Source organism: Rhinatrema bivittatum, chromosome 10 (assembly GCF_901001135.1).
Source record: "Rhinatrema bivittatum chromosome 10, aRhiBiv1.1, whole genome shotgun sequence".
Lineage (NCBI taxonomy): Eukaryota > Metazoa > Chordata > Amphibia > Gymnophiona > Rhinatrematidae > Rhinatrema > Rhinatrema bivittatum.
Window position 1 is genome coordinate 84,349,654 of NC_042624.1, and position 25,548 is coordinate 84,375,201.

Below are 25,548 nucleotides of genomic sequence, written 5' to 3' on the forward strand. Positions count from 1 at the left end.
GTGTAACTATAGCACGGGTTATTTTTCCCTATATGCATCACCTTGCACTTATCCACATTAAATTTCATCTGCCATTTTGATGCCCAATTTTCCAGTCTCACAAGGTCTTCATGCAATTTATCACAATCTGCTTGTGATTTAACTACTCTGAACAATTTTGTATCATCTGCAAATTTGATTATCTCACTCGTCGTATTTCTTTCCAGATCATTTATAAATATATTGAAAAGTAAGGGTCCCAATACAGATCCCTGAGGCACTCCACTGCCCACTCCCTTCCACTGAGAAAATTGTCCATTTAATCCTACTCTCTGTTTCCTGTCTTTTAGCCAGTTTGCAGTCCACGAAAGTACATCGCCACCTATCCCATGACTTTTTACTTTTCCTAGAAGCCTCTCATGAGGAACTTTGTCAAACACCTTCTGAAAATCCAAGTATACTACATCTACCGGTTCACCTTCATCCACATGTTTATTAACTCCTTCAAAAAAAGTGAAGCAAATTTGTGAGGCAAAACTTGCCTTGGGTAAAGCCATGCTGACTTTGTTCTATTAAACCATGTCTTTCTATATGTTCTGTGATTTTGATGTTTAGAACACTTTCCACTATTTTTCCTGGCACTGAAATCAGGCTAAGTGGTCTGTAGTTTTCCGGATCGCCCCTGGAGCCCTTTTTAAATATTGGGGTTACATTACCTATCCTCCAGTCTTCAGGTAAAATGGATGATTTTAATGATAGGTTACAAATTTTTACTAATAGGTCTGAAATTTCAAGGCTATGGGTTTCAATCAAATTATCAACAAACCCACCCATAAAGCAGGTCATACTTTAGACCTCATCTTCATAAACTCTGGCTTATCACATTCTACCCCCCCTGAATGCACCCCAGTCCCCTGGTCGGACCATTCATTGATTTCCACCATCCTCACGAGAAAAGAATATCCCAACTCTCACCCCACTCAATCTACTTTTCACTACAGAAGATCTTGCTCCCCTGAGATCCTTAGTGAGCACCTAACAAAGGAACTACTCAACCTAGATGTCTCAACACCCAACTCAGCGCTGCTCTCATGGCACAGCATCACAGAATCAGTAGCAAACAAAATATGCCCTCTTACAACCAGAAAAATCAATCAGACGTCTAACAGGAAACAACCATGATTCTCCGATGAACTCAGAAAACTTAAACAAAACCTCAGACAGAAAGAGAAAAAATAGCATAAGACCCCATGCCCGAGCACACTAGCCACCTACAAATCAGCCTCCACTCCTACAGGACCTCCACTCTTCAAACATAAAAAGATTTTTACGCCCACAGAATCCACGACCTCGTTTTTGATGCCAAGGCCTTATTCTCCTATGTATCGGAACTCACAAAAACCATCACCCCACCCATCCCGGATGATCAAGCACAATCAAAGGCAAATGAACTCGCAACTTTCTTCCAGAGCAAAATATCCAACCTACTAACACTCCTGCCCATCAACCCTACCTATATTCCCATCTACATCTCTCTCTCTTCAAACACCAGAACCACATTGGATTCATTTGCACCTACATCCGCCCTAGAGATAGAATCCTTAATAAAGAAAATGAAACCCTCATACCATCCCCTCAATCAAATCCCAACTAAACTACTGCTATCGGTGCCAGATGCCATTTCTAAACATCTAGCGGATATCATAAACTGCTCATTATCCCAAGGAATTTTCCCTGACGTACTGAAACTCGCCACTCTCAAACCCCTGCTCAAGAAACCAAACCTTGACCCTAAGGAACCCAACAATTTCCGCCCCATCTCCAATCTGCCGTTCGTTGCTAAGATTATGGAAAAACTAGTCAATAACCAACTATCAGACTACCTGGAAGACCACAAAATTCTCCACCCAACGCAATACGGATTCCGCAAATCTTTAAGCACAGAGACCCTCCTCATCTCCCTCAAGATCATCTCCTCATGGGGCTGGACACTGGGCACTGAGAAGTGTCAGCTACCCCACAAGTCGGTGGTGGTGGAGTCTGCTCTAAAGAAGATGAAGAGATCGAAGACTCATGCCTCTGTTCCCCCTGGCAAGGACCACAGGGTGTGGGATGTGGTGGGTAGGAGAGTGTTTCAGGGCTCATGTTGGCAGCCTGTATCATCTCCTATCTTTTATACATGACCCAATACACCCGTAACCTCTGGAAGCAACAGGATGTTGCGAATGGCCCAGCAGCACCAGGAGGCCCTTATGTCCATTGTCCAACAGGGCCTTGATTGTGGGAAGCACGAGGTGCGTGCTACCTATGATGTCTTTGAGACGGTGGGTTGGGTTGCGGCTGCTGTTATTTCTGAGAGGTATCTAGCTTGGCTCCATGCCTCGGATCTTCGTCCTGAAGTTTAGGAGCGGCTAGCTGATTTACCTTGCACCAGAGATAATCTTTTCGGTGACAAGGTGAAAGGATGTAGTCGCACAGCTGAAAGATCACCATTAGACCATCCAGCATCTGTCGGCCAGAGTCTCTGCCTCCCTATCCTCTAAGAGGTCTTTCTGACCAGGGCCGAGGAGGCCTTTCTACAGGCCGCGGAAGTACTACCCTCCTGCCTCTTGCTTCCGCCCACAGCAGGCAAGCTCCAGGAGCTGGTTCCGACAGCAGAGGGGCCCCAAGCCTCAGCCAGCATCCAGGCTAGCTCTTCTATGGGGTTTTGATGGGCTGTGAGGGAGCATAAGCCAGTGGTCTCTACCAGTGTTGGAGGACCCACTAGTCGGGGGCCATCTCCTGTTCTTTGCGGAGATCAGTGGGTCCTGTCCATTATCCGTCCATTATCTGTCCTGTCCATTATCTGTCACAGGTACAGACTGAATCTCATGGCTATTCCACTGGATTTGCCACCATGTCCACTTTGGGATCCCATCTCGCATCTGGAACTGGTCCGAGTGGAGCTGTCCACCCTTCTAATGGCTAGGGCAGTGGAGCCCGTTCCTCGGGGACATCAGGGACAATTACTTCTTGATTCCAAACAGAACAGGAGGCCTCTGTCCCATCCTCGATCTGTGAGTGTTGTGTCCGGTTCCCGTCGCCCTATTTCCACCCTCCTTACCTCTTTAGCGCCTTCCTCTTCGTCCGCGGGAAGATTGGCTGCCACAGCGTCCTTGTGCCGAGGCCCTCCGGCGTCCCCGGACCGGCTAGATGCTGCAACCCGCCATGTTTCCTGGAGGCCTAGGGGCGCACGCGCGGCATGGCCACGACTGAAGTACCGGCGATGGCACGAACCTCGGGGGGCATCCCCCGACGATGACGTCACCCGCGACGGATATATAAGGTCTTAGAAATTGCTAACAGATCGAATTAGCAAGGAATGACTACGGACTTGTTTTGACTTTCCAAGCTACTCTGCCTCCTCGGACTTACTAGGGGTACCCGTTCCTCGGGGGCCTCGCTCTCTCCTTTGTTTTTCAGGTGACAGTCTGGAACCGGTACTCGCTCCTCGAGGGCCCTCATTCCCAGACTTATTCGGAACTCTCTTCTGCCTGGAAGTCATCACTGCCAACTACATCAGTGAGTTACCATCACTCTCTCAGAACTTTCCCTGGAACCAGGTACTCGCTCCTTGAGGGCCTATTCATTCCAGCTCCTGGGCTTCTATGAGACATTGTGTGAGTGTTACCATCTGGTTCAGAATACTATCAATGAGCACCGGAGCAATTTAAGAAGGATTGCTACAAGCACATGAAAAGCCACAAAATGAATCCTTCATAATAAATTTATCCCTTCACTCTATTGAATTTCAACACTCAAAAAAGAGTACAATAATTCACAAATATTGATTGGTATTGCAAAACATTTTTGTGGAAGGAGAGGAACGTTTCATATGCAGTTATCATAGATCCCCACCGGGGGTAATATGATGGTGAATATAATCATAAACGGACCTCCTCCATCCTGTGTGAACCATCGACATGTGAAAATGCTAAAGTGAAAAAAATTTTTTTCAAAAAACTTTTTTTGTTGTCTATATAAAATATTTGTCTTGCTGATCAAGGTGAATAAAATCACTCCCACGGTAAACTTGTTTCAAATTGACACTCCCGGCAGCCTTATTAAATGATCCCGACAAAGGGTATAGATGGAACTGTTAAAGCGCTTGTAAAACAACCTAGATAGGCATAATAGGCAGTCTCTAATGGCTTAAAAAATAAGCTCATACAACACCCCGACTTATCTGATGGTTTAAAGGGTCACCGACGTAGCCACGTTTCAGGTCCGTTCAAGGACCTTTCATCAGGGAAAATAGTCCTCTTGTGATATTTTATCGGTGGATGTTGAGCCGTTGCCTGCTAGGTCTGAAGTATAAGTCCTTAGACTCTATCCAAGGCTGACCATCTGGTTCAGTACATGAACTCTGCATACCCTGCCTACTCACTATACAGCTCAGCCTCCAAGGATTGCTGTTCCAGTATCTGAGGGACTATAGCCCAGCCGGACATTCCAGCTCACTACTGCCATCTCTGGTGGTTCAGTATACTGTCTAATAAAAGAACTAGTGTGTGTCTGTCTCCATACTCTGAGCCTGACCGGTGGTTCCTCTCGGGATCTTCCCTCGGGGGCGTGGTCATCTGCCACCGGTCCAAGGATCCACCCACAACTCTCCTAAATAACAACAGATTGTTATTCCCAAGCAGACTGTTAACTCCGAACCGAACAGTGAGCCTTGAACAAATTTCTAAAAAGAGAGAAATTCAAGATGGAATCCTTGGGTACCTTGATTCCTCCCTTGCAGAGAGGGGACTGACTGCTCCCTCACCTGAAAGATGCCTACATCCACATCGAGATCCTCCCAAGTCACAGGAAGTATCTCTGTTTTGTAGTGGCTTGTTAGCATTTTCAGTACCACGTGCTCCCGTTCAGCTTGGCCTCCGTGCCATGGGTCTTCACAAAGTGTTTGGCCGTGGTGGGAGCCTATCTGTGCCAGTAGGGTATCCAGGTTTTCCCATACCTGGACGACTGGCTGGTCAAAAGCAGCACCCAGGCAGGATCTTTGCGGTCGTTACACTGTACCATTCGAGTTTTGGAGTCCCTCGGGTTCCTGATCAATTACCCGATGTCCCATCTCCATCAGTTGTCATTGCTGGATTTCATAGGAACCGTGTTATATGCGATGCAGGCGAAGGCCTTTTTGCCTTGTGATAGGGCATGTACGTTGATGTCCCTGGCGGAGGAAGTCCAGCAACGCCAGCCGGTGTCCGTGTGGTGTATGCTGCAGCTTCTGGGCACATGGCTGCCATCATCCATGTCACTCCTTTCGCCCGTCTGCATATGCGCCAGGCCTAGTGGTCCCTGCGATTTCAGAGGCGTCAGGTGACCCAAGGCCTTCAAATCTGCTTCAGGTTTTTCCCTCTTTCAGGCTTCCCTGTCTTGGTGGAGGCCCCATTCCAATCTAGAACAGGGCATATCTTTTCAGGCTCCTCCCACCCAGATTGTGCTTTCCATGGATGCATCCTACCTGGGATGGGGTGCCCATGTAGAAGGCCTCCACACCCAGGGTCTTTGGACCAGCTGAGAAGCTCTGTGTCAGATAAACTTCTTGGAGTTGTGGGCGATCTGGTACACTCTGTGGGCCTTCCAAGATTGTCGGTCCAGATGAGGATCACCTTGTTGGATAGGCAATCAGGTAGCCATGTGGTATATCAACAGGCAGGGGGGCACCAGATCCTTTGTCAGGAGGCGGTGCAGATCTGGGTCTGGACGCTGGATCAGGAGATGTTGCTCCAGGCCGTGTACTTGGTCGGTGCAGAGAACGTGGTGGCGGACAGGCTGAGCTTAACTTTCAGGCCCCATGAGTGGTCTCTGAAGCAGGAGGTGGCAGATTGGATTTTCCATTTTTGGGGAACCCCGGACATGGATCTATTTACCTCCCCCTACACCAGGAAAGTTCCTTGGTACTGCTCCCTGTCCAGGTTGAATGGCAAGCCAGCCACGGACGCCTTTGCCCTTCACTGGGGGACAGGCCTCCTGTACATGTATCCTCCACTCCCGTTAGTATCGAAGACCCATTGGCCGAGATAAGTTTGGTTCCCGTTCCTACGGAATCTCTCCCGGCAGGTTCTGATCTGTTGGGGACTGCCCCAGAAGTTCTGATGCAGGATCAGGGCAGGTTGCACCATTCCAACCTCCGGGCCCTTTCCGTCACAGCCTGAGTGTTGATCTTGCGACCTCTTGACCTTTCGGAGAAGGTGTCTCGAGTCCTGGTGGCTTTGAGAAAGCCTTCCACCAGGAAGTCTTATGCTTTGAAATGGAGATTTACCATCTGGTGTGAGCAGAAGGGTCTCAACCCCTTCTCCTGCCTTACCCGGCAACTCCTGGATTACCTACTGCACCTCTCAGTGGCTGGGCTTAAAACCAACTCCGTTCGGGTACATCTGAGTGCTGGAAGTGCTTACCACCAGGAGGTGGATGGTTTGTTCATCTCTGAGCAGCCCATAGTAGGGTGATTCATGCATATGTTGCTTCAGCTGAGGCTCTCCACAGTTTCCTGGGACCTTAATATGGTGTTGGCCCAGCTGATGAAGCCACTGTTTGAAGCGCTGTGATCCTCTGCTCGCAAGTATTTGACCTGGAAGGTCATATTCTTGGTAGAGATCATGTTGGCACGCAGAGTCAGTGAACTGCATGCCTTGGTGACTTACCCGCACTATACAAGATTTTTCTATGACAGGGTGGTTCTGTGCACACTCCCTAAGTTCAGGCTGAAGGAGGTGATGGATTTCCATCTTAACGAATCCATCATCTTGCCTACTTTCCTCCCTAGACCTCATTCCAATCAAGGGGAACAGGCGCTGCACACACTCGATTGTAAGAGGGCCTTAGCCTTCTACCTGGACCAGACAGCAGGCCACAGACAGTCCACCCAACTCTTTGTCTCTTTTGACTCTAATAGGCTGGGACCTGATTTGGTGTCTGTTGGTCCCATTTTTTTTGGGTCCAGTCTGTAGTAGGGATTCATCTACTTGAGGACTACCATCCTGCTTGTCCTAGGAGAAAACGAAGTTGCTTACCTGTAACAGGTGTTCTCCTAGGACAGCAGGATGTTGGTCCTCAGGAAACCCACATGCCACCTCACAGAGTTGGGTTCTCCTGGTTTGTTGTTATTTTTTTCATAATCTACTTACGAAACTGAAGAGAGACCCTGCATGGATTGTGGCATGCTAGGCATGCTCAGTGTACCAAAGTTTCTAGAAACTTTGACAGAAATTTTCCATGCTGGGCTCCATCTGATGATGTCATCCACTTGTGAGGACTTTTTTTTTTTTTTTTTTTAACAAACTGACTGCATCTTACTTTCCCAAGTCTCCAGCACATTTAGCAGTTAAAAGTCCATCTAATACATTTGTGTCTTCATCAAAATCAGCATACTATAGAAGAATTAATACATTTTTTTTATGATGAAGTGGGATAGTCCTAAGAGAATGCCTTTTTAAGTGTTAGCTAAGTCTTAAATTATCCAAGATGTTTGTTTTGGGACAGCGTTGTTCAGTTGACTTTTGATGGCGTACTGGAGGCATCTAGTGGCTGCTTAGAGTTATTGCATCAATGTGTCAGTTTTGATTATTCTGTGAATTTCTAGTCCTCAAATGGTAAGATTATCCAGTTACTTCTGAAAAGTTTATATTCTCTCTAATAATAGTTACATTCACTTCCTTATTAAATTTCAACAGCTAAGAGATGGAAAATATATCCTTTTTACCTTTTTCAAGTCTTCAATCATTCTTATATATTTATGTTTATATTCTCTACTGCTAAATTTTTGTCCATTCTGTGCCTTGAATGGCCATCAAAAAAGTTTTCAAGTTAATCTCATAAGATAGAACCTACTTGCTTTTGAGGAGGCAGCTCCACTGTCTCCTTTTGCACTGCATTGTTGACTTACAGGCCCTCAAGGAGGTTGTATTCACTGTCTACTAAATCTGATGGCTGCATTGCCAGGCTCCAGCTCCAAGGCAATCTCTACTCTCTATCCAGAACTACTAATACAGTAGTCCCCAAATTCATTTCTGTAGATTTCAAATTACTGGCAAGTAAATGATCGTGAAATACCAGACCCCCCAACGGGAATTCTGGCATCTCCATTTTGCTTCAAATATGCCATTATTTAATTTATGCAATTTTTATATACCATTGCACGGAAAAAAAATTCCATCTCCACGGTTTACAATATGACAAATTAAAAAATAAATACATATAGAATGAATAGAAAGTTTACAATTACATCAATATAAAATTATTATAGACAAATTAGATAAGATCAGATAAAATTCACTTAAAAATAGATTACAATATAAGTGGAAAGAGAAAAAGAGAAAAAAGCAGTATGTGGGTCTCAGCTATTGGCTTGGGTATCATTCTCAAATGCCTGTTGGAACAGCCAAGTTTTTAGGTCTTTTTAAAATTTCTTCATATTTTGTTGGAGCCTTAGTTCAGGTGGTAATCTATTCCAGTGTTTAGGCCCGGTAATCAAAATTGAAAGATCTCTTACTTCACACAAGTGCACGGATCTTAACGTGGGTATTGATAAATAATACATAAAGTTTTATGCATTATTCTGTATTCTACAGGCAGCCAATGTAATTCTCGAAAGATAGGAGTAGTATGGTCCTTCTTTTTTGAATTGGTTAAGATGCGTGCTGCAGTATTTTGGAGTACCTGTAAAGGACGAATTGTCACTTTTGGAAGGCCTAACATTGTGGAGTTACAATAATCTAATCTAGTGAATAGCATTGTTTGCAGTATGGATCTAAAATTTTCATGTGAAAAAAATGATTTAAGGCGACTCAACATCATTAATTTTCCGAAACTTTTTTCACTTTTTTTGTTATGTGTGATTTAAAATTTAGCTCGTTATCTATAAACACTCCTAAGTTCCTTGTTGTATCAGCTAGTTTAAAATCTAGATTGCTGTTAAGCTTAATCGCTTTCTGTTCATATTAATAGTTTTTCTCTCTAAAACAATAAATACTGATTTTTCTATATTTAAAACTAATTTCATTTGTGCAAGTAATTGACCAACAAATTTTTTAAATACATTTCACCCAATTTCAGGGTTGATTCTAGATCGCTCTCTATAGGAAATAAAATCTGAATACCATCAGCGTATATAAAATAAGTTAAACTCAAACCGGTTAACAAGTGGCTTAGGGGAAGTAAGTAAATATTAAAAAGTGCGGCTGATAAGGCCAAACCCTGGGGCACCCAGTTGATAACTTTAACTTATCAGAAATGGTATCCTTGATTTTTACAGCAAATGTTCTATTATTTAAGAAGGATGTAAACCATTTTAATATAACATCAGTGAGTCCTATTTCCTGTAATCTAGCAAGAAGAATTTCATGATCAACCGTATCGAACTTGGCGGACAAATCTAAAAGGACAAGCAAATAGCGTCGGCCACTATCAAACCCTCTAAGAACATTGCAAGCTTCCTCTACCACAGGGATGTACAAACTACGGTCTGTGGGTCAAAGCAGCCCATGAAGACCTTTCTTCTGGCCTGCCTATCCTGTGCAAACGCTGCATTATATGCTCCGACTTGACCCCCTAAGTGTCTGCCTGGCAAATTGTCATCAGTGTAACACTCTCTAGGTGACATGCTTCAAAAGTGCAATGGTGTCATTTAATGATGTGCTGGTAGTGAGGAGAGGCCCCCAAATGATGGCGCACTGGCAGGGTTCCCCCACCCAGTAAAGAGAGGCCCCATGCTGCTGTGGATCTTATGGTGACCTGCTAGCAGGCCTCTATCATCTAGCTAGCAGGAAGATGACACCCTGGGGAGGAGGGATGAGTCATATAGGTTCTAAGTAAAAGAGAAGGCATATGAGTGAGTAAGGGAATGAAAGGGGTGGTAGAGAGGCTTGGGAAGGGGGTGAGGGTAGTGAATGATTGAAAGGAATGAGTAGGAGGGAAAGAGTAAGTGATAGAGAGGAAGGGAGTGGGTGGGAGGGAGGCATGAGTGACTGAGTGGGAAGGGGATGAGAATGAGGAAATAGAAAAGGGAATGGGTTGAGTGACTGCGATGGAAGGGGACTGAGTGGGAGGATGAGTGACAGAGAGGAGGGATGGGAGGGAAGGGGTGAGGGGTGAGTAACTGAGAGGAAAGGGAAAGGGTGAGAATGAAGCAAGGGAAGAGAATGGGAGGGAATGAGGTGGTGAGTGACTGAGGAAAGTGAAGAGAGTGAGAGGTTGAGTGACAGGGAAGAGTTGAATGACTGAAAGGTGAGTGAAAGGGAATGGGACAGAAGAAAGCAGAAGAGGGGAATGAGAAGAAGAGAGAGTAGAAGGTTGCATGAGTGTGAGTTTGTGTTTGAACACGTGTGTATATGAGAGAGAAAGGAGGAAATTTGTGTATTCTCCTCTCCTGCCCCCCCCCCCCCCCCCCCCCAGCTCCCCTCACTAATCCACTGCAATCTTAAGGTGACTGGAAATCAAAAGTTTCCAGTTATAGAGAGCTGAGGATGTTTTTTTTTTATCCTTATTAGTTTTAATTATTGGATGGTGTTTGATATATCTGCAGTTTTGAAATATTTAAGTGATTTTTGGGAAATGTTTAAAGTTTTTTTTTTATCCTTATTCTTAATTATTTGATGTTTTAGTAGTCACCTGTTTTGAAATATTCTTTTTAATAGTATGGTTTACTATCATGATTGATTTTATATTTCATGATTTTGTCTCATGAGGAATGGTGAGGTTTTTGCACTGTTGCACTGCATTTGAGTCTGGCTTGTAGTCTGTTCCAGTTCAGTTTCTTGTTTGCACCTTTCTGTTTATTTTTATTTAAAAGATATTTGGCACCTTCCATGCCAACAATCATGGTGAGTTACAGTAAAACAGACATAAAAGCCGGATATAAAATCACAGACAAAGGCATGACCAAAATATGATAAAAAGAAAACTGACAAACAACAAAAATCAATAATTTTCATCTCTTAAACAAAAGATGACACATTGATAAGGAGCTTTAAGGTACTAGAGTCAGTTGGAGAATGCTTGCATGTAGAGCCAAGTTTTTAAGTTCTTTTTGAATTCTCTTGCATCAGATATGAGTCTAAGCTGCTCTGGCATATAATTCCACAATAGTGGACCAGTGTTTATATTTTATGGTCTTTTTATTCTTATTTAGTGAGGCTTTATGTTAGGTTTGCTGCTCGGAGTTAACAATCTGTTAGGTGTTAGACTGCAGAGTTAGCAAACTGTTAGGGTTGTTCCTCCCTAGGGGAGGAGTTAGCAGTCTGTTAAGAATCTCCGTGAAGAGTTAGCAATCCTGTTGAGCTTTGCTCCCCCAGAGGGGAGGAGCTAGCAATCTGTTAGCGACTCTGCTAGGGTTAGCAGTCTGTTGGCAAACTGTTATAGAGTTGCTCCCCAGAGGGGAGAGGTCAGCAACCATATAAGATCTGTTCTTCCAGAGGGGAGGAGTTAGTATCTGTTATGGATCTCTGCACAGAGTGGCAACCTGGTATACGAGAGTTCCCCTGAAGGGAGGTGTGTTGGCCATCTGTATGGTTCCTGCTAAGAAGTAGCAATTGGTTATGATACAGTTCCTGAGGAAGGAGATGTTAGCAACAGTTGAGGGTTAGACTGCAAGGTAGCAGTTTGTTGTACTCAGCTCTTGAAGTGTGAGAGATGAGCACTCTAATGTAGAATGGTGAATCCTTGGGCCGATGGCAGATGACAGCATCCCCAGGAGGATATCATGAGAGGGACCACCGACTAGGCTGGAGTATGGAGACAGACACAGATAGTTCTTTATTAGACAGGTAGTAGAACCACCAGAGGTGGCAGTAGTGAGCTGATGTGTCCGGCAGGGCTGAAGTCCTTCAGATTCTGGAACTTCTATCTCCGGGTTTGCTGAGCTGTAGAGAGAGACTCATAGATAGTGAGTAGACAGGGTATGCTGGATACATAACCAGAAGTAGTGATACACTCACATAGATTAATAGGAATAGTGGGTTGGCCACTGTTGGAAACAGGATTCTGGGCTTGATGGATTCTTGGTCTGACCCAGTATGGCATGTTCTTATGTTCTTAGGAAGGCTCAGTAGCTGGAGAGAGTTAGGCCCTCGAGGATCGAGTACCTGGTTCCAGGGACAGCTCTGAGAGAGCGATGGTAACTCACAGTTATCTATCTCTGTAATGGTTTCTTAGACAATAGAGAATAGTTAGTATATTCAGGAACAGGAGCCTGTAGGCGAGTACTGGTTCCTATATGCAAACTGAAATAAGAACTCACAATATCTGTATATGAAATAGCTTCTGAAATAGAAGAGAGTCTTCGGAGGGTTTTTAGGAACATGGGCCCTCGAGGAACGAGTACCGGTTACTATCTGCAACCAGAATAGAAACTCACAATGTTCTCGTCTGCGATCGCTTCCAGGCAATAGGGAGTCTTCTGAGCGTTCAGGGACATAGGCCCTCGAGGAGCGAGTACCGGATCCCGTCTTAGCAATCTGAAAACAAGAGAGAGCGGGGCCCCCGAGGAGCAGGTATCCCTGGTAAGTTCAAAGAGGCAGAGCAGCGGAGAATGAAGTGGGTCGAGATGATCCCCGCAATCAATCCCTTGCTAACTCGATTCGTAAGCATAAGCAAAGACCTTTTATGTTGGAAGCGGATGACGTCACTACGGGGGGACACCCCCGAGGTTCGCGCCCTTGCTAGTACAAACTTCAGAGCGCACACGCCATACATCATCATGGACTTGGCGGATCCGCAGCATCAGGCCAGCCCGGGAACTCCGGGAAAAAACAGCGAGGAGAAGCCTTGGCAGCAACTGTCCATCAGACCCAAAGGGAGTCGCCTCAGAGGTAGAGAGGGTGGAGCGAGGGCAAGAGCAGGCACGAACGCAACATTTTATCAGTGTTCTGCATTTGTGACCAAGGTGAAGTAGTCTACTAGCCAGGAAAATGTTTTGTATCTCATGCCCTTAAAATATGTATTTGTTAAATTGAAGGTTTTGCTGATTTTGGTAGAGGGTCCATGATTGCAGGGGCTCTTCAGGTGCTAAAAATAGTGGTGCTTAAGCCTGTTAGATATTGAAATGCCTGCAGCAAGTGCTGGGAGATTGATTGTCATGCCGAGGAGCTCCAAGAGGATCTCCTTCCATCAGCCCCTGTTGTGGCTGATAACTTGTAATGTGGCCCCAGAACAAAAAGGTTTACTCACCTGTGCTCTGCCACAATATATATACATATGCCATATTTCTCACGCATCTTCCTCCTATCATCACAAAGCCAATTATGAAGCTTCAGAACATAAAACAAAGACAGGGTGAGGAAAGCATAATACAACTAATTTAATTTATTCATTTCTAGCCAGTCTTTCCAGTCTACTCTGACTCTCCAAGATGGCATACATCAGCAAAAATGTAAAATCTCCTGACATGGCATATGTACAAACTAAGAACAAAAAACAATAACCAAATACACTGAGATGTCTCATTGCATTTGTTTTTTGTGCTAACAAAAAGCCATCCAAAAACAATACAAAAACATCAACCAAAGTCACAGTCATAAACATTGTCATCACAAAGATCTAGCAGATTGAGACATAACCATATGGCACAGTACCAATCCCAAATATGTAAATTTAAACATTTGTCACAGTAAAAACTTCCCAGGGATACCCCATGCAATCTAAATAACATCATATCCCAAGACCATTATGCCCCTATCACTAATAAACATTTTGGGAGGCATGTCCTCACCCAAAATCAAAATAGTACACCTAGCCATCTGTAACTTCATCTATTCTTATTAAAAAAAAAAAATCATCAAGAGGTTGCTATTGAAAGGCATTTATCTGGATAATTTTTGAGTTATCCAGATAAATGCTGAGTTTGAATATAGTTATTTCACAATACTTGCTTGGATACTTATCTTCAAACTAAAATAAAATTCTTTTTTTGACCACCAAATCAGACTTTATACTATTTTATTTTCCTGCTCCTTGTACTTTTTTCCCTTTGTGGTGAATGGACAGTGACTGGTACTGGCATCTGTTTCTTTTCATTTTTCTGGATATTTTGGGGTTTCCTCCTGCACTTTCTAGGCACCACTCATCTGAATTGTGAGGTAGTGAGGAATGGTTTTCCCTAACTACGCCTAGGGTCCAAGAAGTGAATCTCCCCCGGCTGACAAACCACCGCAACATAGCTCCTTGGATAGAGGTTCCTTTACATCTAAATGTGGCAAGATCAGGGTTAAAAGTATATGAAAACTTTACTTTAATCTGCTGTACTCTAAGAGGTAGATTTTAAAACGCGTGTTTTCCGGCGCGTGCATATGTGGGTCGAATTTTGTATTGATATGCACGGCGATGCAATCAGGCCTCCCCCAGTTCCCTCCCAGACCGTTCCAATTAAGGAGCGGACTGGGAGGGAACTTCCCTATCCCCCCCTGCTAACCTTTCTTCCCTTTCCCCTCTCCACCCCGACCCATAAATGTATGTATTTATTTATTTATTTTTATATACCGACATTCGATCTGACATATCACATCGGTTTACAGTGATGACATAACAGGATGCTATTATGAGCATTGTCAGAGAGTATCGATGTAATGTCTTCCAGGGTGATCTTTGGGCGGGTAGCTTCTTTTTGTATAGTGCAGGGGGTGGTTGGTTTTAGGAGGCCGATGAGAAGGCTTTTTGAAAGAGCCATTACTTCAGGTTGTTTTTTTTTAAAGTTTGTGACATGGGCTCTGTTCTTAGCTGTATTGGTAGGTTGTTCCAGAGTGCCAGGCCTGCCACTGGTAGTGCGTGCTCTCTTACAGTTTTCAAGTGCGCCACTTTCGATGGGGGAATTGGAAGTAGCCCAGTGTTGGAGGAGCGAAGACTCCTCTGGGGGTTGTGATAGTGTAAGGATGCATTAAGCCAGTCAATCCTTTCATTGTTGAGCATTTTGTGAATAAGGGTAAGGGCTTTGTATTGTATTCTGAATGGGATTGGCAGCCAGTAGAGGTCTTTGAGGATTAGTGAGTGATCTAGCAGCTGCATTCTGTAAAAGCTGCATTGGTCTGAGGGTCGCAGCCGGGAGGCCTAGGAGAAGGGTGTTACAGTAATCGAGTTTTGAGAATAGTAGTGCTTGCAGCACAGTTCGAAAGTCTTCGGTGTAGAGAAGTGGTTTGAGTTTTTTAAGGATTTAGAGTTTGAAGTATCCATCTTTTATTACAGAGTTAATGTGTTTTTTAAAGTTTAGCTCGCTATCTATGATGACACCTAAGTCTTTTACTGTGGAGACTATTTGATTCGTCATATGGGAGGCTGTGCAATAGTGGGAAAGAGCAGTGATGGTTTTGTTTGTTATGTGTAAGATTTCAGTTTTACTATGGTTGAGTGTAAGAGACATTTGTGAGAGAAGATGAGTGATTTCAAATGAGTAAGTCTCCCAGAATTTTAAGGTGTTCTCGAGGGACTCTTTAATGGGAGCAGAATTTGGACATCATCTGTGTAGAAGGATAGGCCTAGTCCGGATAGAAATTTGCAGGGGGGCAGCATTTAAATGTTAAAGAGGGTGGGTGATAAGGAAGATCCTTGCGGGATGCCGTGTGGAAGGGGTATTTGATTGGATTCTGTTGAGTTTAGTCTTACTTTGTAGGATCTGCCTGATAGGTAGGAGATGAACCATTTGATCGTGGAGTCGCATAAGTCGATTTCAGTTAATCTATTTACTAGTATTTAATGGTTGATGGTGTCGAATGCAGTGGAAATGTCAAGATTAATAGGCAGGAGCAGCCGCTGTCAAGACCTCTGAGGACTGTGTCGTCAAGGGTGAGTAGAAGTGTTTTAGTGCTAAAGAACTTTCTGAAGCCGTTTTGGGCTGGAAATAATATGTTCTGGTTTTCCAGATGATCGGAGAGTTGGCGATTGACCATTTTTTCTAGGATCTTGGCTAGGAAGGGAAGATTGGAGATGGGCCTGAAGTTTAAGTCGGATTTGTCGAGTTGAGGTTTTTTAAGAATAGGTTTGATGATGGCACATTTAAGGTTGTCTGGGAAGGTACCCTGTTCGAGTGATAGGTTGACTATGTCAGCTATGGGTCTGGCAATAATGTTGGAGACTTGTTTCAGGATTTTTATAGGGATGGGGTCGAGGGGATGTGTGGCGGGGTTTGTTTTTTGGATGATTGCTTCAACTTCAGATGATGCAACGGTCTCAAATTGTGTCCATTTGGCTTTGGGTCTGGTTGGTGATGTTGTCATAACGTTGTTTACGTGAGGGTTTTTTTGCGATTAAGGTTGTTGTTTTGTCCCTGAAAAATTGGGCTAGTTCTTCGCAAGTTCTCGTTTGATTATCATTTGCGGGTGAGTTGTGAATTGGTTGTCTGAAGTCCGTTACATACACAAATAAGGTTCTGGGATTAAATTGGTAGTTATGAATCTTCTTGGTGTAGAACTCACGCTTGGCTTTATTGATATCTGATCTGTAACTGTATTGAATGGTTCTGTACTTGTCTTTTAGGTAGGGAGTAGTGTTTCTCCTCCATCTTTTCTCAGCTTCTTAGTATACATTTGATGTTTTTTAACTCTGGGGTATACCATGGGGCTTTATATTTGGTGGATGGCTTGATTTCTTTTCTGATAATTGGGCATTTAATTCTTACTATTTCCGAGTTGATGGTGAACCAGGAGTTTATGGCGGAGTTTGCGTCATTCTTGTTTAGGGATTTCAAGGTTTCTGGGAGAATTTCAATTAAGTCCTCGTTGGTGCAAGGTTTGATAAATTCATTGTATTTATTGAGATTGTTGGTCTCCGAGTGGGGGGTTTCCTGGTGTAATTTGCAGGCCGATACAGTAAGAAGCGGTAGGAAGAGCTGCATTAGTGCCAGGCGCACCCGTGGTTGCCGAACGCACAGTCCGGCTCACCTACCGCTCGATACTGTATATAAATAGCTTGCAAATGCAAGCTGCGTCCAAGAAGCGTCCGTGAAGCGTTAGGCCCACGCAACCCATTTTACTGTATAGAGCGCTATACAGTATCCTGGGTGCGCTGGCCTAACGCTTCAAGGATACGCTGGTATCTGTCATTTCAAATGTCATTTCAAATGACATTTGAAATGACAGGTACCAGGAAGTGGACGGTTCTCCTATGCTCGGGATTGCCAGTCCTCTCTCCCCTCCTGAAGCAAGGCATGTAAAGCAGCCTTGCTTCGGGAGGAGAGGGGAGGGGGGCAGGGAGAGGGGAGAGAGGACTGGCAATCCCAAGTGTAGGAGAACCGTCCGCTGCGTTGCTACTTTTTCTTTTGCTTTTTCGCTTTTTTCTGCTTTCGTTGCTTCGGGAGGAGGGGAGAGGACTGGGGCTGCCCCGGAGACCAGCAGCTATGGACGCGGCCAGGGCAGGTGAGTGGGGGCTGGGGGGAAAGTTTGCCGCCAACCCTTACCCCTGCCTCTAACGCAGGGTAAGGCAAAACGGCAGGTTAAAAAAGTGATAGTCGGGGCGCGCGTTACTGTATGGGAGGGAATAGCTAATTCGATCGTTTACATCTAATATACATGCCGCGGGCGGAAGGGGTTACCGGTGATTGATTAAAGAGGCGGGTAAGAATGGGTTAAAGGGGATAGTGTATCGCGGGTTGGACTAATGCGGCCGAAAAGTGAGTAGAAAGCGGGTTAGGAGCAGGGTAACCACGGCTGCACTTTACTGTATTGACCTGTTGGTTTGTAGAAGTTTATGATCTGACCAGGGATAGTGGTTGCTGTGGGTGGGACGTTGGAAGAAATTTTCCCATTGATGAATATTAGATCAAGTGCGTGACCTGATCTTTGGGTGGGGGTGTTAATTATTTGTTTATATCCGATGGCCGTCATGGTGTCCATTAGGAGTTCGCAGGTGGATGAGGGAGGTATTTATCAATATGGAGGTTGAAGTCACCCAGGACGATTGCGGGAATATCCATGATAATGCAGGTTGTGATGTTTTCTATTAATGGGGACAGGTTGAGTTCTAGCCTACTAGCCTAACTAACATGCTGCGCGCACATGTTGTAAAATCGGGCGTACATTTGTGCGCGCCAGGTAGCGCACACAAATGTAGGCCGCGTGCATAACTTTTAAATTCTGCCCCATAATACACCCACAATATACACGCTCCAGGCCGATTTCTTCCCTTGTTATTATGCATATTTATTGGGCGTCCAGAAATCGACCTGAAGCGGGATAAAACAGATACTCATATTGAGCCCTGTTGCAATTATGGGCGTACTGCCATATCTCTTGGGCGCCCGATGCATTTGAGTGCTAGGGACGCATAATTCTTCCCTAGTACGTCCTTTTTAATGCAGCAGCTCATTAAAATATAGCATCAGACGCCCAGAAAGACTTGGTTGTGCATGCGTTAGGAAAACAGATGCTCAATAAGAATGCCTGTTTTAATGCATGTCCTATTGCATCGGTCCCTGAATCAGCAGAATCAGAGTAAAAGATTCAATGTACTAAAGAGCTCTCAAAGAAGCAGCTAAACACAACATGTCTTTTTTATGCAAAGAGCTGAATGTTAGTAGGTGATAATTTGAAACTACTAATAAGGGGGGGAATCCAAGATGGCTGCATGCTAATCTGTGGCGCTCCGGACTCTCCTTATTCTCTTAAATTTCTTCTCACTATTTACAATTTGAGTACCTGCAATATGGGGAAGGGGAAAGGAAGGGCCAGAGAATTCCCCGACATCTCGCAGGGTTTGCCGTTTTCGGGCTCGATGGACCAGCATGTTGTCCGGAGCCAGGAGCTTTCATTGGGAGGTCAGTTGAGTGGTGTTCCATCACTGTCGACTCCGGACCCCGAGTCATCCTTTTTGCCAGAGCCGTGTCAGGATCCTTCTCAGCCTGGCCCCCCCGCGGGAGAAGCTGACGCAATCAGCCTGCTCCCGTTGCACTTTGATGATCGAGATCAGCCGGCAGCAACAGCATCGGGTGGGGCCAGCATGGAGGAGAAAGCATTTGCCGGTTAAGTAATGGAAGTGAATCTCTGCAGAATATTTCCCCAATACCATCGACGGCTGGGCAACCTACAGCGTTTACATCGGAAGTAATAACAGTTCCTTTAATAAGGCCTCCTAATATTACTTTAGATATAATTTGGGAAGCTATTGCAAGTCTTTCAAATCAAGTTTCCCAATTTGTTTCTCAGCAACGTGAATTGACTACTACATTTAACTCTTCTCAGTCCCAAGTTTCGGAAATTAAAGCTCAAGTTGAAGCTCTGGAGTCCAAGGGGACAATTATGCAAAAGTCAGTGGCTACTATCTCGGCTGGTCATTTGTTACTACAAAACAAAATGGAAAACCTGGAAAATAATATTCGATGATGCAATCTCAGGATTCTAAACTTTCCTAAGAAAATGTTTACAACATCAGTTGAGATGCTTCGTAGATATTTTCTAAAAGTATTATCCATCAAAGAAAATTTGCTTCCACCTATTTCAAAAGATTATTTGCCAGATAAGGTATCATTGCATTTGAACAAAGGCCTGCAGATATTGTTCCAACTGATATATCTCACTTATCCTCTTTCCTTGAGAGCTCAGTGGAAGAGGGAATTACATCTTCAACCTTAATTGTCATCTTTGCCTTGGTCTCAGACTGGGACTTTGTATTAAAAATGTTTCTTCGAAAGAGAGACATATTGTTTCTAGGAAATAAGATCACATGTTTCCTGATGTTGCTAAAGTAAATTGAAAAGAAAACGTTTCTGTTAATGCATTCTGCAGTAATTAGTTTGGGAGCTATTTTTGGTTATATTTTGTTTTGTAAATGTGTTATCAAATACGCTGGAGTTAAATATGTTTGTTTTTTTTGACCTGTCCCAGCTTAATTCCTTTTTGAATGATAAAGTAAGACAGGATTCTTCTTCCACATTGACTAGCTCTTAAATAATGTGTTCTGACTTTAGGAATTAGAGAGCTTAACACTTTAGTATGGTGAGGCCTTTTTTTTTTTTTTAAATTTAAAATTTGTTGTTTATTTTGCTTCGCATATTTTCCATTGGAATATCCCCCTTTATGGTGGTCTAACAGGGTATTATTGAGATCTATGTAATTCTGATAAGGTTTTTTCTTCTAAATTGTTTTGCTCTCTCTATACCATTTCTTGTCAAGTTGTTTAACTTGTTAACTGTCTTAAAATCATAAATAAAGAGTTAAAAAACTACTAATAATTCTATTTTCCCAGTAAAATGTCAGAATAGTATATCATAATTACTGTGTGGTACATCTACAGTGATTTTCCAAAAAGAACCACAAATCTGAATATTTCCAGCATAATTCATCTATTAATTGTTTCTTTGATACTGGTGTTTTTGGAAATAGCTACAGTCAGTTCTGCTTTTGTTCTTTTGTATTCTGCATTGTTAAGTTTAAGTGCAAAATTTGCTCACCTGTACCCTGTAGAATCTATACTATTTATTAGTTAATAAATGGGAAAACTGTTTTCTGTTTTTCTTATGTTGCATTATTTGAAACATAATTGACTCTAATCTTGCTGCTGTTGCTAACCACATGACCTGCAAGCTCCGCACATATTTTTTTAGATTTTCAGATTGTATTCAAACTTCTCTCTTTTTTTAGGATGAAGAACAGATCTTCAGCACTTTCCTTTGAACATGCTTACAACATACTTTCACTCACAACCCAAGCTGAGCCCAGGACGTTGCCCTCTCTTAAATCTGGGGTAAGTTCATCCTGATGTTTTATTAATGCTAGACTTGCTGATTTATTTTAGAAAAAGGAAACAGCAAAAGAAAAGACTTTCTGGACTCCCAAGTTTGGAGAACAGACCTATTTCTAAAGGCCTTATTTACTACTGTATGTTTGTATTTACACAGATGCAGAAAGGTCAAAATTGGTTGCTTAATTTTTAATATAAAGGTTAATTAAACATTTGTATTCCATCTTTTCGTTGCTGTGTTTATAAAAAATAGGGTTCCTGGGAGCTCAAAGTTTTCACCAAATATCTTTTTCATGTAGAGGTATTTCCATTATATAGGCATAAAAGCCATTTTTCAACAGTTATCCAATACTGCAAAATCTAGGGGATGAATTTTAAAAGCCTGGCATGCGCTACACGGATTTTAAAAGGTGTGTACGCTCATAAATTAGTCAGAAAAAAGGGGTGGATGTGGGCATGATCTGGGTGGAGCACGGGCATTTGGGGGCTTTAACATGAAATGTGCGCACCGAGGTCCCCTGCTGCGTAAACTTTATTACTGCATGTAAGTAATAAAAAATAGGCTAGTCAGCGGGGTTTTAAGGGCTGGTGCTAACAAGGTAAAAGGGAGGCTATTTAACTAAGGGGATAAGGAAGTTCTATCCATTACCTAGGCGAACTGGGAGCGAACTGGTGAAACTGGTAAGTGTCAGTGTGCATTCCTTATAAAATTCCCCCCATTTACATGGAAAAAGTGGCAATATATACGTGCGTATGGTATAAAATGGCCACGTCCGTTGGTGCGAGCCGACATACAGCCTGTGTGGCTGTTTCAAAGTTACCGTCCCTGTGTAAGGTTTAATTTCCTTCAATTTCTTATTTCTATGATTCATCATAGGAAATTAAGCATTGTCACTACTGTGTTTAACACTTTCTAGGATCTGAAATCTGTAGAAATGAATACAGGGAAGCTGAAAAGTGGAAAAGCCAGACAAAGTTCTCATTCTGAGAAGACTCATCAACGGGAGGTAATACTTGTGTGATAGAATTTAACAACTGGAAAAAAAAATCTTTATTTTTGCAACTCTACTAAATTTTATATTTATTCAGGAAATTTTGTCACACACAGTCCAATGATATGACCACGTTTTGTTTGGGGTTGTTTCACACCCAGCAGTTTGTGGTTCAAGAAGACAAATAGTAGACAAAAAGCAGATGTTCCTTGTCTTTTCTGTTATATAAGTCCAAAACGATTGGATTAGTGACTTAACCAGCTGTTGGAGGCAGAGAACATTCTTTTTATTATTATTATTATTTATTTTTAATTTCTGACATCAGTACTACAACTAAGCAAACACTGGATTGAACTAGTATTCTCTGCCTCAAGTTGATGGAAGACCTATTGATGGAGCAGCAGTATTTATTTTACTAGTCTGGCATAAGATTTGAATAAAAAAAGAAATATTTTAGGCCACACACTTGTAATTTTTAGAGTAGCGAGCCAACGTTTGGTTGTGCTCCCATTTCATTAGAGAGGTCTTTGTTGAGCCAGTTTACAGCAGATATCTAAGGACCATGCTCTTGTAATTTTTACAGAGTAACGAGCCAACATTTGATTAAGCTCCCATTCCCATTAGAGGATTATTGGTTGAGCCAAATCAAAACAAGCAGATTTTTCAAAAGTCTTCTAAATCTTCACTACTTTTATTTACTCATTAGTTTAAAAAAAAAAAGGATCCTGAGAATCAAAAGTTAAGACTTAATGGCATTTAACCAACAAGTTGTTGTGTGTCCCGGCCGCATGGGTGCCGCGACCAGACTTGCTCATCTCGCACTGCCCTCCACAAGCGCTGGCCTGGCTGCTGCCGCTAACCCCCGGCATCCCCATTGCTCACTACGGCCTTCCTCAGCGTCTTCATCCCTGCAGGCCTCGCAGCGGAGCTCCCGATGGGGCTCTGCGTCTTCGGCCGTCTCAGCCCTTCCCCTAGGCACGTGGCCAACGTCCAGTCTTTTAAAGGGACAAGCACGGGAAACTCAAGGGAGGCGCGTTCTGATGACATCACCAGCGCCTTGTATATAAGGCAAGGCCCAGTCCCCTGATCCCTTCCTTGGCAACTGGGTCAACACCGTTGGCGTGCTAGTTTGCCTCATACTGTTCCAGTGTCTCCTGTTCCAGCGTCTCTGTGTTCCTGTATCCTTCTCAGGTAGTACCTCTTGGACTGACTTTTGGTACTGACCTCTGCCTGCCTGACCATTCTCTGCTTGCCGCCTGGAACTGACTGTTGCCTGCCTGACCATTCTCTGCCTGCTGCCTGGAACTGACTGTTGCCTGCCTGACCATTCTCTGCCTGCCGCCTGGAACTGACCGTTGCCTGCCTGACCATTCTCTGCCTGCCGCCTGGAACTGACCTTTGCTAGCCTTGACTATGTTCGGACTGATACTCTGGCTCTGACCCTTGTGCTTCACTTGGCACTTTCTCTTGGCCTACTGTGACCATCGAACCAGCCTGCTGGGAATCCAACCGCGGCTTCACCTTGACTAGACCCGCAGGCGCTGCCTGTCTCGCCCGGAGGACCCTCCTGAACTGTTTCCTCCCTGGTCTCCGGAGCTTCCACTTCGGGTCTAGTCCATCCATTTTGCATCAGCCGCGCACCCTTGCTCGTGGTGGGCACACTCTTCTGCTATCTCTCCGGGAGACCACCAGAGGCCCACCTAAGTCCAGGCGGTCCAGGTACCCAAGGGCTCAACCTGTAAAAACCCTGGACTTTTATTGGTGATACAAGTTGGGTCTAGTCCATCCATTTTACATCAGCCACTCACCCTTGCTCGTGGTGGGCACACTCCTCTGCTACCTCTCCAGGAGACCACCAGAGGCCCACCTAAGTCCAGGCGGTCCGGGTACCCAAGGTCTCAACCTGCGGAAATCCTGGACTGTTATTGGTGAAGCTCCAGCTAGTCTCTGTCTCCTCGTGTACTCTGCCTCCTGGTGGCAGGCACTCTCTGGGTCCGACCAGAGGGCCGTACCAATCCTGCACCAGGCCAAGGGTCCATCTCCAGTACAACACAAGTTTCTAATTTTACCTTCAGGATTGCATATCTTGTTTTCTATCTGTTGTAGTTTTGTTTAAAATAATGGTAATTATTTATAGTATTTTATCTATTTTATGATATATTTTTACTTGTTATTTTATATTGATTATGAACTGATTGTATTTTTTTTGTTTATTTTTGTTTATTTAATATTATCTTATATCAGATTTTTATTATTGTAAACTGCTTTGGTCAACCTTGTGTTGGTAAAACAGTATATAAATATTTTAAATAAATAAAAAAAACCTACAAATAAATAAATAATAGTGATGCTAACCATTGGTAGCATCAGAAAAGACAGCCATGGCAGACAGCACACACTGCACCGCATTAAATTGCGAATAAAATACGGAGGATGTATTAGAAAGAAAATCTAGGGCCTTAAACACATTCTAAAGTTAAGATAACTTTTTCCAGTTGATAGCAGGACTGAATTAGCTATGCTGTCATGGGAACTGTCCATCAGAGCCTGGGAGGTGGAGCTTCCTAAGCAGAGGTTAGAGTTTTTTGTCCTCTGCGACTGCGCGTGTGTTCCCGCTCAGGAAAGTAACAGATTCTCCTCAGTCTGTTTTTTTACTAGCGCGTGATCGCAAGCGGAGCTTTCTTCTCCTCAGCTGTTTTTGTTTTAAGAGCAGAAATGTCAAAGAAACAGAGCCGTCAGCCGGGGTTTAAACCGTGCCCATGTGGAAAAACTGGAGGTCCTGGGGGGAGGGGTTCAACAGGGGCATTAGACTGATAGTAGCTAGTGCTGGCAAAAACCTAAATTTGTCACTGTCTACATGCAGGCAGCAGACTTCTTGGTGGACAATGATAAACATGTACGGAGAACTACTAACCAGCAACATTGGCTGTGTGAACCATAGCAAGTCCCCTGGTCCTTTGAAACCTCTCTGGGTCTTCCAGCAGCCAACAACCGGTTGGGCAGGGTTGTTGGAATGCATAACTTTCAAAAACAGATGTCACAGTGGATGGAGCCCATCAACTGGGAAGCAAAATCTTAATGTTGTGTCAAGTTTGTCTTATTCTAGACCTATCAGCAAGGCATGCGGAGCCTATATTTTTCATGCAGAAAATAGGTGATAAGACATAGCTAACTTATTGAAGTTGGACAGTACCTATGGGCAATACCTTTTCATCCCAGTACTGGTCTGGGTAGACCAGCTGGAGAAAGATGGATGGACATTTCAGCCTGGTGTCAGTGATGCTGTTCTTTGCTATTGCAGGCTTTTCATCAAACAATACCCATGATCACATGATGCCTGCTTTTCTGTGCTGTGTTCAGATCTGTGTAGTGTGAGAACTTTAAAGAGTCCATGACTTTCAGCGTTTGCAGTGCCTTTGTGCTGTTTGCTATTTTAAAGAGAATGGGTAGGAAAAAAAGGCAAGACGAGTGTCACTAGAGCCATGTAGATATTGGTGTGTGACATGGTTGTCTTCTGGTGCAGTGGTATGCATCCCTTTTGAGTGTGAGGTATACAAGGAATTTTGGACTGGATGGTAGTGAGCCTGATATTGTGTGGGCTGACTATACTGTTGAAGGTGTGAGAGAGATAGTAAACAGATAAAATCAGCCTCTTCTATATGCAAGCATGGGTACTGGGGATGCAGGATACTGAGAAAAAAATGTTTGGATCTTAAGAAGTGTGTGACTTTTATACACATGCTGACATCAGTTCTTAGCCTCTTGCAGCATTTGTGGTTTGTTTGGTGACTAATATATGGTGGAGATTGAAGTTGGAGTAGGTGTTTTTGGATTTTTGTATTTGATTTGTGTTGACATTACAGCCTGTGCATGCTCC

At 43.7% G+C, this 25,548-nt stretch overlaps 1 protein-coding gene across 8 annotated transcripts in view; it reads left to right on the forward strand.

Moving 5' to 3' along the window:
• ODF2L (outer dense fiber of sperm tails 2 like) overlaps window positions 1-25,548 on the forward strand; it is a 192,372-nt gene that overhangs the window by 1,666 nt on the left and 165,158 nt on the right. For 6 of the 8 annotated variants that reach the window (XM_029617769.1, XM_029617771.1, XM_029617768.1 and 3 more), the window contains exons 2-3: window positions 20,580-20,682; window positions 21,597-21,686. In XM_029617769.1, coding sequence (XP_029473629.1) covers window positions 20,581-20,682; window positions 21,597-21,686 — 192 coding nt within the window. In that variant the 5' untranslated portion in view covers window position 20,580. Of the gene's footprint in view, window positions 1-20,577; window positions 20,683-21,596; window positions 21,687-25,548 lie in introns of all 8 variants that reach the window. The other 2 variants (XM_029617767.1, XM_029617772.1) reach the window with 2 other exon arrangements.